The 16,766-nt window shown below is 43.2% G+C and overlaps 1 protein-coding gene across 6 annotated transcripts in view; it reads left to right on the top strand.

Annotated features, from left to right (window-relative positions):
• WWOX (WW domain containing oxidoreductase) overlaps positions 1–16,766 on the top strand; it is a 711,319-nt gene that overhangs the window by 80,855 nt on the left and 613,698 nt on the right. The window contains exon 6 of one of the 6 annotated variants that reach the window (XM_059153120.1): positions 8,126–9,454. The exons of the other annotated variants lie outside the window; for them this stretch is intronic. Within the exon in view, the coding sequence (XP_059009103.1) occupies positions 8,126–8,167 (42 nt within the window). The 3' untranslated portion in view covers positions 8,168–9,454. Of the gene's footprint in view, positions 1–8,125; positions 9,455–16,766 lie in introns of those variants that run through there. 6 annotated transcript variants of the gene reach the window in all.

Here is a 16,766-nt window from a genome sequence, read left to right as displayed (position 1 = left end):
ATTCACATGTCTGACTCATGTACAGCTGTCATCTACTGCTTTTTCTCCTCCTCCTTGCACATTCTACCTCCCAACCACTCCCCTCCCTGGCCAAGTTACAGCTGGTTGTGTGTGTGTCTTGCTTAAGCTCTTTTCCAGGCTCAAATATCTCTCTTCTCTTGTTCGAATCAAGCAGTTGATGGCATTTATGTATGTAGATTTCTTCATAAACGAGTCACTACAGACTAAGCAGCCTGTTGGATGGAATGATCCATGGCAGGAGGGAAACGACTAATACATGTAAGAAGAGCCATTCCAAGTAGGAAAAAGAAATGTTTATGGGCCCTTGAAAGTAGTGGATCGAGAGGAAGTCACCGGTGACCCAATAGCCAGTGTACAACCGGATTTTCTTTTTAAGTCTATTGGGACAGCAAGGAAGGAGATAAATAATGTTTTTCGTAGTGTCTCTTCTTTTGAGTGTTACCAGCTAGACTTGGACTCCATGGTGGAACAGCCGTATTTGCCGATCACTGCCTTGGCCCCTGTTTCCGTCAACACATAGTAGGCCTTTAAACGTTCTGCTCCAGGCTTCCAGTTTCCTCCTGTCCTGTTTCACAGGAGTCGCTGCTGAATTAGCTGGGTTTGATTTCATTCCTTTCACCTGGCAGACAGGTCTTTAACTGATTTTCTTTATGGTTGCTGCATTTGCGCTTGCAACAGTAACAGAGGATGGAAGGAAGGAAGAAGAAGAGGAAGAAAAAGTAAAGGAATAAAAACAAAGGCCTGGTCCCGGCACTCGGCCTCTCTGAGCCTCCATTTCCCCCTTTGTAAAACATGGTATTAATCTCCGCTTCATCAAGCTGTTGTGAGGGCCCGAAGTGGTACTGCTGACGTCTTAGTCAAGTGTTCATTATATCCTGGATTGTCACAAGCATTTTATTATTGTCATCCTTCTTACTGTGCTCACACTCCAGGGGCACCTGGCTTCTTAGGTGGCTACACGAGGTTTGACCTCACTTGGTGTTTATTCACAGTTAATCCAGGTACTGAGAGATCCAACTTCTCTGTTCAAAGCCCAAGGGAAGCTTTGTTGTCTGTTAGGGCTGGATTAATTTTAGAGTGTGGTGGCCTTTGCCCAAGGTGAGCCTGCCTGTTTACATAAAGCGCCACCTTGCTCTGTGTTGGACCAGCCGTCTCTCATTTCGCATGTCTTCTCTGGATGGGAGTGCTTTGCATGTGTGCACTTGTGAGCACAGTGCTGGAGGGGAAAACAGGCATCACTCCCAAATTCAATTCAGGCTATTAAAAATTCATTCCGTTTTTATTTGTGAGCAGGTCTTAGTGCACAGCAGGGTGCAAACAGAAGAAAAGCTTAAGATTAAAAGGCAAACATTTACCTCTGCCGTCCAAATGGAGACCGTAATTTGTCACTCTCACTGAAGCAGTTAGAGGGAGCATTGGTCTGAAAACAGTACGATTGTTCCTGGTGTTTGATTATGCCCCTACTAATCCACCCTGCACTGAGGGGGCTTTGCTGTTGGGAAACACCCTGATAAAACGTTTTATCACAAGGTGTAAAAATAGGCCCACTAATTGGGCAGCATATTTCCTTTCTTCAGCAACCACTGAAGTAAGAACCAAAATGCTTGTCTATTATGATGATTATTTCTCGAGAAGGAAAGTTAATGTAGCATCATTACCTGGGGGATGTGGGCACCATTGAGGACGTAATGAAAATGTCCTAAGTTTACAAGAATATCGAAAACATGTGAAGGCGTGATGAGAACATACTAGTGATCTGAACTTGATTATTTAAGGCTATACTCAAAGTCCAGAGTGTTAATAGCTAAGAGATATGATGAGAAATGTTTGGCTAGGCCAAAGCAGTCTTTTATATGAATAATGGGCTGGGAGAAAATATAAGAGAAAAGTAGACATTAATAGTTTTCTTTCTTTCTTTTTTTTTTTTTAAGATATATTTAAATTAGAGAGAGGGTACTGCACATGTGAGTGGGGGCAGGGACAGAGGAAAAGGGAGAGAGAATCCTCAGTCAGACTCCCCACTGAGCTCAGAGCCTGACACAGGTCTAGATTCCAGGACCCTGAGATCATGACCTGAGCCTAAACGGACACTTAACTGACCAAGTTGTCAAGGAACTCCAATGTGAAATTATTTCTGAGTCATTATTAAGTTCACCTGCACCTCCTTTTCACCCCACTCATTGGGCATTCTTTTCTATTTATTCTTCAGCCTTTTCATTTTTTCTACCTTTTAAGCTGCTTTCCTGATCTTTTGATTTCCTAAACTTTTGCTAGCCATCCTGGTCTGGCAGTCTTGGCTGAAAACTTGGTAAGGGACTACTTTTGTTTGGCTTCTGGATTTCCGCCAAACCTGGCTGGCCAGACCAGGCATGTTTTGGGCACATTGGTACCCTGCCTTCCTTTCTAGCCTGGCCTCAGGGAGCTGGCTTAGAGGAGTTGTTCCTGACACCATCCTCCAAGTGCCACTGAGGCCTTTAGTAGGAATGAGAAGGAAGGAAGGATTGTTCTCCAGATCATGTCTCTTCCTCTGTTTCCTTCCTTTCCTACGAATATAGTTGGTCACACATCTTTAGCTCAGTGGATCTGAGCTTTGGCCATCTTGAGGTTTAGATGTTGGAACATAGCTAAGTTTGTCAAGTTTTTAAGAACTAAATATCAAAGGAGTTACCTTGGTCTTGGTTATAACCATGAAATTCATTAAATTAGTCATGGATCTGCTTCTCAGATCAACTTTCTGGTTGGGGAACATTGTTATAATCGTATATAGTTTGGCTTTCCATATTTTAAAAATAAAATTTTATTGGAAAAAAATTTGACCAGAATACCAGAATTTATCCATTGTCAGTAAATATTTATATCTTATCTAAAATGGTGGCCTGCCTCTCAAATGTCTATTCTGTATTAGGTGCCCCTTTAAAAATATGATAGTCCACCCTCTCATTATATTTGCTATTTACTGGTTTACCTGCTTTTTTGGTGTTTCGTTTTTATATGGAAACTCCATGAAGAAATTTGTGTTTACCTCTGAATTCCTGGAATTGTTTGTTTTTTTTTTTTTTTTTTGAAGATTTTATTTATTTAAGACAGAGAGAGCGCAAGCATTGGGAGGGGCAGAGAGAGAGGGAAAGAAGGAAATACAGATTCCATGCTGTGCAGAGAACCCCACGTGGGACTTAGTCCCAGGACCCTGAGACTGTGACCTGAGCTGAAGGAAGATCTTTAACCGACTGAGCCACCCAGGTGCCTCTTGGAATAGTTTAGAAAATAATGTATGTCTCCAGGATATCAGTGCTTCCCAGGCTGTCTGCCATGTATAGGAGCAAGAGGAGTGGATTTAGGCCCATCAGATTTGGATTCCGGTGGGAAAACAAAACGAAGGAACCATATTCCTACCCCTAAGCTTTCTTGAACTAGTGTCTTTGGAAAGAGGAGGTCAAGTGGAGCCCATAAAGGCTGCATGGTGGGGAAGAAGGAGCCGTGGAGACAGGGAGAAACCGCAGACTCTTGCTCCGTTCAGTTACCTTCAGTGTGCTTCCATCGGGCCCTGGGCAAAATCTGGAAACCACCTCTGCCCTGCCTACCCTTTACTACAGCAGGAGTGTGATGGAGATGATGGGAGAGTGCGTTTGTTGAGGTGTGAAGCGTTGGTTCTTGTTGTGGCATGAATGAATATTAAGGAAGAATGCTGATGGGTAGATTCATTTGAAAGGGAGATGTATTTTTTAAAAAAATTTTATTTATTTATTTGACAGAGATCACAAGTAGACGGAGAGGCAGGCAGAGAGAGAGAGGAGGAAGCAGGCCCCTCCCCACTGAGCAGAGAGCCCAGTGAGGGGCTCCATCCCAGGACCCTGGGATCATGACCTGAGCCAAAGGTAGAGGCTTTAACCCACTGAGCCACCCATCCGCCCCCTAAAAGGGAGATGTATTTTAATGGAGAAGGGAAATACGTTGGCCTGTATAATGCATGTTCTGAATGTATTTGGATAGAAGTTTAAAAAGGAAAAGGCAAAATTCTATGTATTTTGGAGGGTATATTCTTTCTACTTTGGGGGGTATTTTCTTTCTACTTATTTGAGGGAGAGAGTGTACACTCGTGCAAGTGAACACGAGTCAGGGAGGGCCAAAGGAAGAGGGATAATCAGACATCCTGCTAAGCAGGGAGCCCAACCTAGGGCTCAGTCCCAGGACCCTGGGATCATGACCTGAGCCAAGGGCAGACGCTGAACTGACTGAGCCACCCCGGTGCACCTCTGTTTATTTTCTTGGCAGAGATACAGCATATTCGGTAATCAAATTGGGCAAACTTCTCTTCGTTAACAAGAAGACCATGTCTCAGTTTACAAGATGAGGTCATGATCAGGAGATGGGACCTTTAACATTTATTCTTCCCACCACAGGTTGGGAGGGGGGCAATTTTTGGACAGATGAGAGAATAAAAATTGATGAGGAAGAGAGAGAGCTAGGGGATAGCTAAGACACCGGGGTCAGTATTCACAAAGGTCTTGGGCATGACACAGTCTGACCATTTTTCTCCACTGGTGTGGTAGTGACAAATTATTCACATTTTGTCTGTTACCATCACATGAAGAAAACCACGCCTGGAATAAGCCCTAAGCATGGTTTTTCAGACTGGACGTGAGTTAACGGTGATGGTGAAAGCTTGCTACCTTGAATTCTTTTCACTTGTGGGAAGTTGGAAGGTGGCAAATACGTATCTGTGCTCTCCTTGGTCCTGATGGTGCTGCCCTGGACACATGTGTCTGCCAGCACCTCAGATCCTGGACAGGAATGGTGACAGCAACCAGGGAAGGTGGTGCCTGTAGGCAGAGCATGTCTTCCAGAGCTATTGCAGTTAGCTTCCTGATTGGAGGGGACACAGAAAAGCCATTATTACCACCCGCGGACAGATTCTCCAGCCCTTTTGTTCTTTTCAAACCTAATCTCAGCCAGTGCAATGTTAGATTCATGGTGGCTTCCTACAGGGTCATCAGTTTGCATTCACTGATCTTTATGGAATTTTGGCACTGTGGACTGGGAACATAGGAAGGCTCTCACAGATCACCTGCGTCCACAGGTGGGTACTGTGCTGGTGAAGAATATGCAGGGACGCGAGAAGCAACTTGCTCAGCTAGTTGGGGAAAGAGCAAAGCTAGACCCTGCTTACCTCCTTGCCATTACTTAGGTACACTTAGACCACTAATTTTCTAAAATTCTAGAACAGAGGATTTTTGAATTCTAAATCATGGTGTTTTAGGAGTGAAAAATAAAAATCAAAAATTACTTTGACTAGCCAGCCAGTTCATGAGTAATTATTGATTAATGAACTGTTTTGTTATGGACGCTCTGCTAAGTGCTGTAGAGGCAATGATGCTGGTGCTTAAACCAGCCCTGCCTGCCAGGAATTCAAATCTAGGAGGCAGGAAACTTGCTTGTAAAAGAACTCTATGATGGAGAGGATAGGATAAATGACATAAAAACGATGGAAGTTCAGGACACAGATAGGGCTTTTTCAGTGAAGGGATAGAAGGTGGGGTGAGGGAAGGCTTTGTGGAAGAGTTGGACCTAGAAGGGTCCCATCGAAAAGAGGTGGGAGGTAGGCAGCAATGAAACAGAAAGAAATTATATGAAACAATAGACTAGGATGGGAAAGCTCCACTGTGCATCCGTCTGTCCAACTATCCTTCCCACCAGCTATTCATTATTCCATCCGTTTGTCCGTCCATCCAGCCATTCATCCATCCATTGAATTGCTTGTATTTTAAGTTTCACCATTGCAATGAATGTGTCAACAGATAATTTTAGTGGGAGTAGGAAGGAGAAGAGGTGAAATCTTTGTAGGGTCTGGAATAGCAGGCTAAGGAGTTTGGAATTTTTATGCTAGGAAATGTGGAACATTACAGGGCTTTTAAGTACAGTGCCTGAGAGATTCCTCCAGCCCCATACTGGAGGTGAATGCTGTAAGTGTAGATCTAGTGAGGCGGCTGCGGGAAGAGACAGAGAAGGCGAGAGAACATGATCTCCGGAATCAGACGACTGATCAGATGTTCAGGCTGAAGTAGATAGAGCTGGAGAAGGTGACTGTGAAGTTTCGAGTCTGCGTGGCTGATAGAGGTGTATGTCCATGCTAAGAAAATGATATGTGGAATTTTAAATTTAAAAATAGATGGATTCTTAAAAAATGAAAACAGGTGGATTTTTAGTCCCATGAATAAAAATTTTTCTTTTTAATACAGGTGCGTTATTTGTATAGATTTCATGGACCAGCAGCTCTTGTTAATTGTTGTCAGGTCGGACAGTACCATAATTCACATCCCCTTGTGTGTGGCAGATACTGCTTCTGGCCAGGGCGCTCTTCCGCCACGTGTGGTGATGGCCTCTGAATCCTCAGTGGACTGTCACAGGCGAAAACAACCAGTGGCTTGAAGCCCATCTGCTGCCTCTGTGTCACATAAGTTGTTTGGTTCCTGATGGAGGCACCGAGACTAAGTTTCTTAATGCCCTGGGAGTAGCAGTGGGATGTCAATCCAAAATGAGGATCAGTGACTTCCGAGATGAGCCTGTCATTGAAAATTATACTTTATTTTCTCTTTGCAGTCAACAGCAGCACATAGTATTTTAATTGTCGGAATAATGGGGGGAAAAAAAGACAGCAATTAGGAAGAAGCAAAGAAGGGGGGAAGACAAAACACCCTGGTATTTTAGGGCTTCTGCTACTAGGAACACTAAATGTTGGCCCCATTCTGGTCTTCACCTTAGAGAGATGGGATGTGATGCTGAGAGAGCTGACAGAGTGGATGCTGGTTCTAAGTCCTCTGCAGGACGACTCGGGGGCTGTCTAGATTCAGCTAGATTCAGTAAAGAGATTAGATAGAATCTCCTCCTCTTTTTATATTCCTTCTGGCCAAAGACTGAGGAACTTTCTTGGTTAAGTCTTCATGTAGATATAGTGAGTAGTCTGGGAGCCACTGTTGAGCTCCTGCTGCTTTCCTAGACTTCACTCCCCCTCAAAAGTGTGTTTTGGAGATGAAACAAATATCACCATTTCCTTAGGTGAGTCAAGCAAGACTCTTAGTGTTGAAGGAATATGTTTAAGGTCATAGAGCTAAGAAGTGGCAGAGCAGGGTTCCAGACCCTTGAGTCTTTTTTTGTGTTGCAAAGCTAAGTAATGATACTGCTAATAATACCTCCCACTTCCAGCCATTGAATGTTGAATTTTTTTTTTTTTATGGCTTACCAAGTTTAATCTTTGTAGTATCTCTTTAAGATACATTCCTTATGATCTTCATGTTGCATTTGAGGAAACTGAGCTGTGGAAAGATGAAGGAATTTTCCCAAGGCCATGGGGTTAACAAATGAGGGACTTGAGATTAATTCTGTGGTGCCTACTGATAATGTTTGTTTCTTATTTATATCACTTAAAGAGCATTTTCCATGTCATTAAAAGTTCTTAAAACACAGTGCTCTTACTACCCACCTGGACATGGCTTATCCTAGAGACAAACCATAATTTATTGAATTATTTTTTTTTAAAGATCTTATTTTTTCATTTTGAGTGGGAGGGAGAGCGATAGTGCTCACATGAGTGAGGGGGAAGGGCAGAGGGAGAGGGAGAGGGAGAAGCAGGCTAGCAGGGTCTCCGCTGAGCAGGGAGCCAGATGGACATGGGGCTTGACCCCGGGATCATTACCTGAGCTAAAGGCAGACACCTAAACAACTAAGCCACCCAAGTGCCCCCATAATTTATTTATGTATTTATTTATTTATTCATGTTAGATAATTATCTTAGCTTCCCATTTCTAATGACAGTGCTTTGATGGCAAATCATTACATATGTGGTTACTTCCATAGAATCTTAGAACTTATCTGTTTAAAGGCTATACATAGTTTTTGTATTCGTGACACATACTGCCAAATACTTTCCAGAATTGGATCAAGTAGCTTTTTCACCAGTATTGCCTAAGAAGGTTTGTATCGTTATAGCCTTGTCGACACAAAGTATTATCCTCTTACCTTTATTTATTTTGATCTTAGCTATTTTAACAGGTTTTAAGTAGAATCTTATTTTTTATTTATTATTTTTATTTATTTTTCTGTTTTACAGAGAGAGAGAGAGAGAGAGAGAGCGAAGGCACAAGCAGGGTGAGCTAAAGGCAGAGGGAGAGGGAGAAGCAGGCTCCCTGCCAAGCAGGGAGCCCAGTGTGGGACTCGATCCCAGGACCCTGGAATTATGACCCGAGGTGAAGGCAGCTGCTTAACCAAGTGAGCCATCGAGGCACCCCAAATCTTATTTCATTTTTAAATAACTCCAGCATGCGCAGGGGTGGGGGCTGGGGCAGAGGGAGAGAATCTTCAAGCAGACTCTCCACTGAGGACGGAGCCTGACTTGGGGATTGATCCTGTGACCCATGAGATCATGACCTGAGCCAAAACCAAGAGTCATATGCTTAACCAACTGTACTGCTCACTTGTCCCTGTAGAATCTTATTTTAATTTACTTCTTTAATTGGGGAGCTGAAAAAATATTTATCTATTTTTTTATTTTGGGGGTGTTGAAAATGCCTCCAAAATGACTGTGATACTCTTTACACATTTCACTTAATATACTAAAAACCATTGAATTGTACACTTCGGGAAAATGGCATGGTGTGTGAATTATCTCTCAATAAAGAGGTCATTTTATTGGAAAAAAGAAAAGACTCTTAGAGCAGTGACTTCCAAAATGATGTATGGTCTAGCCTCTTGAAATGTTATTATGGATACATGGCAATGCCTCTGTTCTTTCTAAAGTGAATAAATGTTGATTATAAATGTTTGTCTTACATTAACATCACAGTAGAGCATCCACATAACTGGTGTGAGAATATCTTAGGTGCATTCCCTGTAGTTCTCCTGGTGTTGGTTCCTTTGTTCATAGATGTGTTCATTCAGCATCTACCATCTCTTGCTCAAATGTCTGCAGTGTCACCAGTGCGCCAGGTGCTGTGCTGGGTCCTAGGGATACAGAGGGAGCTGCAGGGTGTGGTGAAAGCACACTGGAAGGGCATCCGCAGTAGTTACTTCTTTATCCCAAAAGTTACCCTCATGGTCAATGTATATTGTCCCCCAGAGTTTCCATGGGTCAGGAACTGGTGTGTGCGGGGTGTGCTTTTCCTAGGTGGTTCTGGAACGGGCTCTCCCATGAGGTTGCTGTCAAGATGTCACCTGAAGGGCCACGTGGGTGGCGCAGTCAGTTAAGCATCTGACTTCTTGGTTTCAACTCAGATCATGATCTCAGGGTCATGAGATCTAGGCCCGCGTCAAGCTCTGTGCTCAGTGCAGAGTCTGATTGAGTTTGTCTCTCCCTCTGCCTCTGTTCCTCGCCCCCACATGCCCTACTTGCTCTCGTTCTTTAAAATAAATAAATAAATAAATAAATAAATAAATAAATAAATATTTCTTAAAACAAAGCAAAACGTGTCATCGGATGATTGGCCTGGGGCTAGAGGATCCCTGCCCCCGATGGTGCACCCACATAGCTCTTGGCTAGAGACCACAGGGACGGCTGCATAAGGCTGCTGGGGGAGGGTCCTTATAATTCTTTCAGAGCAAGTGATCCAGGAATGGGAGAGTGAGGCGGAGAGCACAGTACTATTCGTGTAGGACAGTTCATCCGAACTGAATCACCTCATGCAGCTCACGCTGAAGGGGGAGGGCAGTTAGACTCTACACTTTGAACACCACCGTAATATCTAATGCAGTTGGCCAGTGTGAGGGGGAGTCAGAGAAAATGGTCAGAGAGGTGAGTTTTGAAGAATTAGTAGAAGTTAGCAAAGGGAAGAGAGGCAAAACAAAAAAGGGGGGGGGGCTGGGTATTACAGTCTGACAGCATCCCATAGGCAAAGGTCTGGAGGCTGATGGTGCAAAAGCACGTTTGGGAAGACTGGCTCTTCAGGAGAGCTGGGATATAGGTAGATGGTGGAGGTGTGGCGGAAGTGGAGGGTAAATAGGAAAGGTCGCGCGTATTACGAAGAGCCTCGGGGGGAGTTTATCCTGGGGGTGAGGGGTACAGTGGTCAGGAATGGAGTAATTAAAATGGCTTTGTCCTTGCTCCAGGGAACATTTGGGAGGTCGATTCTGCCAGCATTTGGAGCCTAGCCTGGTGAGACTGGTGTAGGAGTCTTGCAGAAAGAGACATGGGAGCCTGGGGAGGCGAGGGTAGTGGGGATGGAGAAGGGAGGCTTGGAGAGGGGTGGAGCAGCGGACACAGGTGGGCAGGGCTGGCCGCAGGGGAGGGGGAAGAGATCTAGGCTCTTTCCAGGTGGTGCTTAGCTTGTTGCACCATTTCCTGAAAGCCAGAGTGTGGGAGAAGAAGGAGGAGGGAGAGAAATGAATGTGTGTGCATCCTGTTGAGCTGGAGGCACCTGGAGGAACCCACAAGGGCTGGAGGCTGCTTCCCCTGTTCACTGTTTCGCATCCCCAGGGTCCTGGGAGAGGATGTTGCCTTACAAAGGTGAAGTCAGGCCCTTCTAAGATAAACTTTGCTTCACCTCCTGTGGTTATATGAGGAGCTCTGCCTCCTTATTTATTCTGCTGAGGGATCCCTCTCATTCCAGCCAGCAAGTACAGGTCGGGCAGGGAACCAGGGAGCATCGCCTGACTTGCCAAGGTGGTCTGTGACCTGAAGAATTTCGTTCGTTTGCCAGGGCTTGTGACAGAACAGAGGCCTGGAACAGACTTTTCATGAAGTGACTACTTTTCCTCTAACCATGACTCTTAAAGCACGTCAGAAGCATGGACTCAAACACACACTCAGCTGACTTGCCTTTCTGAACCCGGGAGTCTTGTGGACACAAATGAATGACTCAGTTAGGAGTATGCATTGATTAGGGGGCAAGGGGAGAGATTATCTTCATCCCAGACTTTTTTCTTTTTGCCTTTTAAAAAAATCATACTATTTGCTTTCAGCATTTTCTATGTAGGAAGATACCATTCTGAACAACAATGATACAGGATTGTTTGATTTTAAAAAAAAAAAATGACACATTTTTGGGGTTCTGATTTTCGTATTGAGAGATTATATTCTGTTTCCTGCCATTTTCTTCTTATTGGCTTCAACCCCTATCAATGTTTTATTCCCCCTTGGAGCTAAGACTAAGCTTATTTTAATGGATGTATCTTATGATAAGCTAGGTGATGGCCAATCAATTTTGTGTGTGTACTGCTCTGATTACCAAAACGTTGTCTTTGGTAACAGCATAGGAGATGAGCAAGGTAGAAATAATATTTGAGTAATTCTTTGTCCTTCTGTCTCTCGATCAGGAAATAAATGCTCCTGAATTTATATATTCTTGGTCCTTTAGGAGCCATAAAAACATACCCTTACATATATATGAAATGGCAAGAAACTGCATATTTATTAAGAATCATGACCCTTAGAACTAGACAAGTCAAATTAAATCTCATAAAAATTTGTTATGGAAAATGAATACATGGCACTATTTTTTCTTTTAGGGTCTACTTATTAACTTTGTCATGTTTAATATGTTGCAGTTGCAAACAAAGGCATAAATGTATGGTTCATTCCTAATTAATTTATGTAATTGGGTTTTATAAATTTAGGTGTTTAGGAAGCTATGCGTAACACCCCATTTGCTGTGTGCTGTAGCCAATAAAAGCATAATAGAAAGAAATATAGTTTGAAGCTCACTTCAGTGGTAAATATAGATTAGTTGTAAATGATATCTTTGTAATGTTTGTTTTAAATTTTGCAGTGCTGCAGATTTTCTGAACATACCAATTAATGTTCTTATTTGAAATAATGACTAGTTAATTACTATAAATTCTAAGTGCTCTGTCTCTGACAATTAAAAAGTCTCTTACAGCTTTTGTATAGTTCCCTCTAAATTATATAAGCAGTACAGTGTCAGGGAGAAGAAGAAGAAGAATGGAAGGAGGATGTTTAAAATGTGGGTAGTTTTGTCAGTTCCTGTTCTGAATGCTCGTTCTTTTGCCAGTGTGTGTATATACATACAAACACATACATATGCATATTTATGTGTCATTTCTATTTCATGCCAGTAGACACTGAATGAGTTGAAAACTCTGAAATGTATTTTGAATTTTAAAAGTAAGTTATAAATTATAACATGAAGAATACACTGGGATAAAACCAGTAAATTTTAAATAAGTCATTTGTCATTGTGACGTGGCTATGACGTTACCCAGCTTGGCGACAAACCTTCTCCTGTAGTCTAAAAAAGACCAGCTGGAATGATTTGATCATAAAGAGACCAAGGTTTTATCGGTCTCCCCTGATGCTTCATTCACTGGCAGAGGGATGGCCCTTTGCTTTCCCCAGGCAGCTGGAAGAGACTGTGAGGAATCCGTGTCACCGCTACTCTGCTGCTACCCATGGCATTAAGTGTTGTTAAGTGTGTTTTTATGAATATGTTTAAACGGAAGAAACTGTCTCTGGTCCAAAGTGGAGCAGCTGCCTCTTTGTGACCAACAGCAAGCACACGGAGCTGTTTGAACACTGCCTCGTATACCTTCGAGAAATCACTGGATTCCCAGCGTTCTTTGTAAATATAATACCTTCCACCCAGGGAGAGAGTGTGTGTTGCAGGGTCAATTGGGAGCACCTTTTGTACATTCTCTTCTGTGCCTTATAGGTTAAAGGAGAATGTTTGATTTGCTTATGAAAGTATGGGCTTGGTGAGATTAAAAGAAACCTTGGATAATCATGTGTAAATATAAATACTGTATGTGGATAAGTGTTATGGATCACATTTATGATGAAATATGTATGTCTTTCCAAGGGTAAGACCTTCATAATTCATTTATAAGTTACATTCCTTACCTTACATGTAAGTAACAGAATAGTAATTTTCTTTGTTCCTTCTGAAGAATTGTCACACAGGGAAGGGGGAAAAAATGGATAAACTTTTCTCCAACAGCAGAATGCCATTCAGGGATAACTGGAAAATAAGCGTTAGGGAAAAGCCAAGGCCAAAAAAAAAAAAAAAAAGTAGGTTCTGGTGATGTTGGAAAAATGACGTGTGAGTAGAAGTGCCAGACGCCGAGCTTCATCTCTTCTGTCATGTTATGACAGAAATCATTACAAGTGTGATAGGTTTATTTATAAAGACTTGCTTCAATATTCAAAGTACATCTATTCTAGCATTCTTCATTTTGAGCCAGGCTGTGGATCAAGATGAAAGAAAAATTAAATTGTATATTGAAGAGCTGTTAATTGAGCTGTGCTGTATTTAACGGGGAAGCATCAGCTTCAGGCAGTCGATACCACAGAGGATTTTTAATGTAGTGCATCATGAGACCGGCGGTTTGCTTTGGAGAATGCAAACAGGGCTAATGACAGAGCCCTGCAGACTTGGGTTACTGCTGGTCTCTTTGGAAGGCAAATGTTAATGGACCCACAGACAAAGTCCTGCACACACACGTTCATAATGGAACAAAAAGCTGCAGTTTCTAGCCAGAGGACTAATGACACACAGTTTAGTCACCAGAACCTATTTCCCAAGGAATCATTCTGGGGCTTGTTTAAAGTTTTTACTGTGAGGACTTCTGTAATACTAGATTTTCTCCCTCTACCTTAATCAATGTAAATTCAATTGCATTTAGGCGGGTGGCCGTGTACTATTTCATCATCTCTAATATCCATTTAAAAATGTTAGGTCTACCCAGTTATAATTCTCAGAAGTAGCCTATCAGTGGCTTTAATATGTTATCTCCATTCTCTGAGGCAGTGTTAATTTCCTTTTGTAGTTAATCTATCCTACTACCAAATTTAGTATATTTATAGTTAAAGATTCTGTTAAGAGCTAAGTGATTTAAGTACATCTGGGATAAAGTGGCCTTGGCTTTAACTATGAAACAAATTTTCTTTATTTCATTCTCTTCACTGATAAATCCATAGTAACTGGAGGCATTTCTAGAATTGTGGGCAATTTGAGCCTCTAAAGTTTGATTAAAGATACTTTAGATATTCCTACTGAGAGGCTAGAAAGCTGGAGGCCATTTATTTTTGGTTCTGATTCTGGCCCTGGCCCAGCTCTGTGGCATAGGATGGGTCACGCTGGGCTCAGTAACAGTGGTGCCAATCCCCAGTGAGTCTGGGGTGCGCATTACTTCTCAGGAAGCTGATGATGGAACCAGTTGGGTCTTCTCATGGCCATCGCATGGCACTCACACATCATAAGGAGTCCACAGACTTGGCTTTGAAGGGCGTTTTCCATCCATCCGTTCATTCTTTCACTCATCCGATATGTATTGTGGGCCTACTGTGTGCCAAGCATGGCTTTTGTTAGGGTTTTGGGGGAAGTCTTCATTGGTAAGGTGACATTGGGGCAGAGAGAGACAGGTATGGAGTGTAGGAGAGAGCCCTGCAGATAGGACATCATCTGTGTGGACTGCTTGTTGAAGTCCCTGCATATGGACATGCCTGTAGATGTTGGCAGTCGCCGTTGCCACGGCTGCTGCTGTTGCATTGTCAAGACCTATGTTATGAAGCGAAAGAGTGGCAACCTTGAAAAATTAGAAAATATAGGCAGCTAGACTGTGTGCCTATAGTTAACATACCAGTTCCGTTGCTGCCTATTATGGGCAGAATGTTTATGTCCCCTCTGGAGTCATATGCTGAAGTCTGAGTCCCTGTGTGATGATGTAAGGAGGTGGGGGTTTGGGGGAGGTGATTGTGATTCCGTGAGGTCATGAGAGGGAATCTCTTGTGATGTGAATGGTGCTCTTAGAAGAAGAGGAAGAGAGAGAGAGAGAGAGAGAGATCTCGCTCTCTCTGGGCATGCACTGAGGAAAGGCCTATGAACACATAGTGAGGTGGTTGTCTGTAAGCCTGGATGAGAGCTCTCACCAGGAATGCATCTGCTGATACCTTGTTCTTGGGCGTCCAGCCTCCAGGGCTGTGAGAAGTACATGTGTGTTGCTTAAGCCATTCTGTCTATGATATTTTGTGGTAGCAGCCTGAACAGGGAAGATGTCAACACTGCGGAAAAAGGTTCCAGAAGGAGGGGTTCAGGGTGAGTGTGGATAGCATGGAACATCCAATGGAGGAAACAGGAACAAGACTTTTCAGAATGGATATAATTGGAGAGGATTTTCCTGGCAGGAAGAATAATACAAAAAAACACCAAAAAGGAAGAAGCATGAGGGATGGAAGTTTGGTGTAGTGGTAGGAAAGCTGCTTTCACCTCTGGGCTCTGCCTTTTCACCCCTCGGAGCGTTACTTCACTGTGAACATTAGAAATCACGCATATGAGGTGTCTGGCCCATCATGATAGCTGTATTTATTTGATCCTACTCTGTTATTTTTGGGTATTTGGGTGTGTGAGAGTGTGTGAGAGTACACCCTTTTAGGTGTACCTGTGAGAGGTGAGCACCCTGCTTGGGATACAAAGCCATGAATTTTCCTTCCCAATAAGGTCCTTAGCAGAGATATCATCCTTATTCCAGAGAACAACATCTGGCCTCAGCAGCAGTGTGGCTGAGAATGTTTCAGCTTTCTGCTGTGGGCCACCAGCTGCTATTACAGAAGGAGCAGGCACAGAAGATGCTTCTCTGAAGGCAGGGATTGATCAGTCTATGTTGGTGAGACAGCCTCAGAAGAAATGATGCTAAGGCATTCAGAAAGGACTGTGCCTGGATTTGTATTTTGTAACTGAAATGTTGGTGACTCCACCTGTAACCCTTTCAAGACAAGTTGGGGAGAAAACCAAAGTCTTATTTTCTTGCTCTCTGAATCTGGGTGGGGTCCAACGAAGAGGGTGTGCTGGTGTGCTGTATAGAGAGGTGGAATCAAAAAGGATGTAGGACATAGGATGCACGTCACAACCTAGGTGATCTGCCCAACCCACCCTTGATAGCTCATGAGTGGTCCCATGCTGCTAGGAGGCAAAAGGAAAGCCAGCTTTGTGATGAGGAGGTAGAATATAAAGACACTACTTGAACTGGTTTATAATGGCTTTTACCAGTTAGAATGCATTAGGTTGTGCTGCAGTAACAAAAATCCCCGTATCTCTATGACTCAGTAACAATGAATTTATTTCTCACTCATGAGAAATGGAAAGGGGTGGGTGTTCTGCTCAGTAAAGTCACTGACCTCGAGAAGGTCTGATAGAGAAGGGGACATGACAAATCAGTGCTTGGCCTTTAGAAACCTTCCACCCAGAAGTTTTATTTCCCTCCCACAGTTCACTGGCCCAAACAGCCATGCCCAGCTTCGAAAGGACAGGGATGTGCAAGCCTACTGTGTGCCCCCAAAACTGAGAACAGAAAGAAGGATGGCTGTGAGCAGTTTTAATAACTGCCACTGTGGCAGTGGAAATGGCATCTATTTTTAATGTGGGTTAGAAAATAATTGGTCAGATATTGCAGAATTTTTTTTTTTCCTTGAGAGGATGGAAAAGCGCTTACAGATTTAAAAAGACCTGGCATAGCACCTATGTTTTAAACAGAAGGAAAAGCTGACATCGGGGACCAGCAACACAGAGATTTCACTTCTGTGCCATGACAAATACCAGGGAGATGTAATTGCAAAATGAAGCTGCAAGTGTCTTACCCAGGGAACTGGGTAACAACCTGCTTGGCTTCATAAAGGAGGAATAATATCCAATTAGACTAAGTGTATTCGGTGCCTGAGTGACAAGCTCTGGAGACCTCAGGGCCTCTGGGGCCCCCAGGGCGGTTTCAGGAGGCTGTCTGAGACCTGTCTGGGGTGTGGGGGACGGGCC

Source organism: Mustela lutreola, chromosome 16 (assembly GCF_030435805.1).
Source record: "Mustela lutreola isolate mMusLut2 chromosome 16, mMusLut2.pri, whole genome shotgun sequence".
NCBI classification, from domain to species: Eukaryota; Metazoa; Chordata; class Mammalia; order Carnivora; family Mustelidae; genus Mustela; species Mustela lutreola.
The sequence above is the reverse complement of the archived record's forward strand: the minus strand, read 5'-3'. Positions and strand labels throughout refer to the sequence as shown.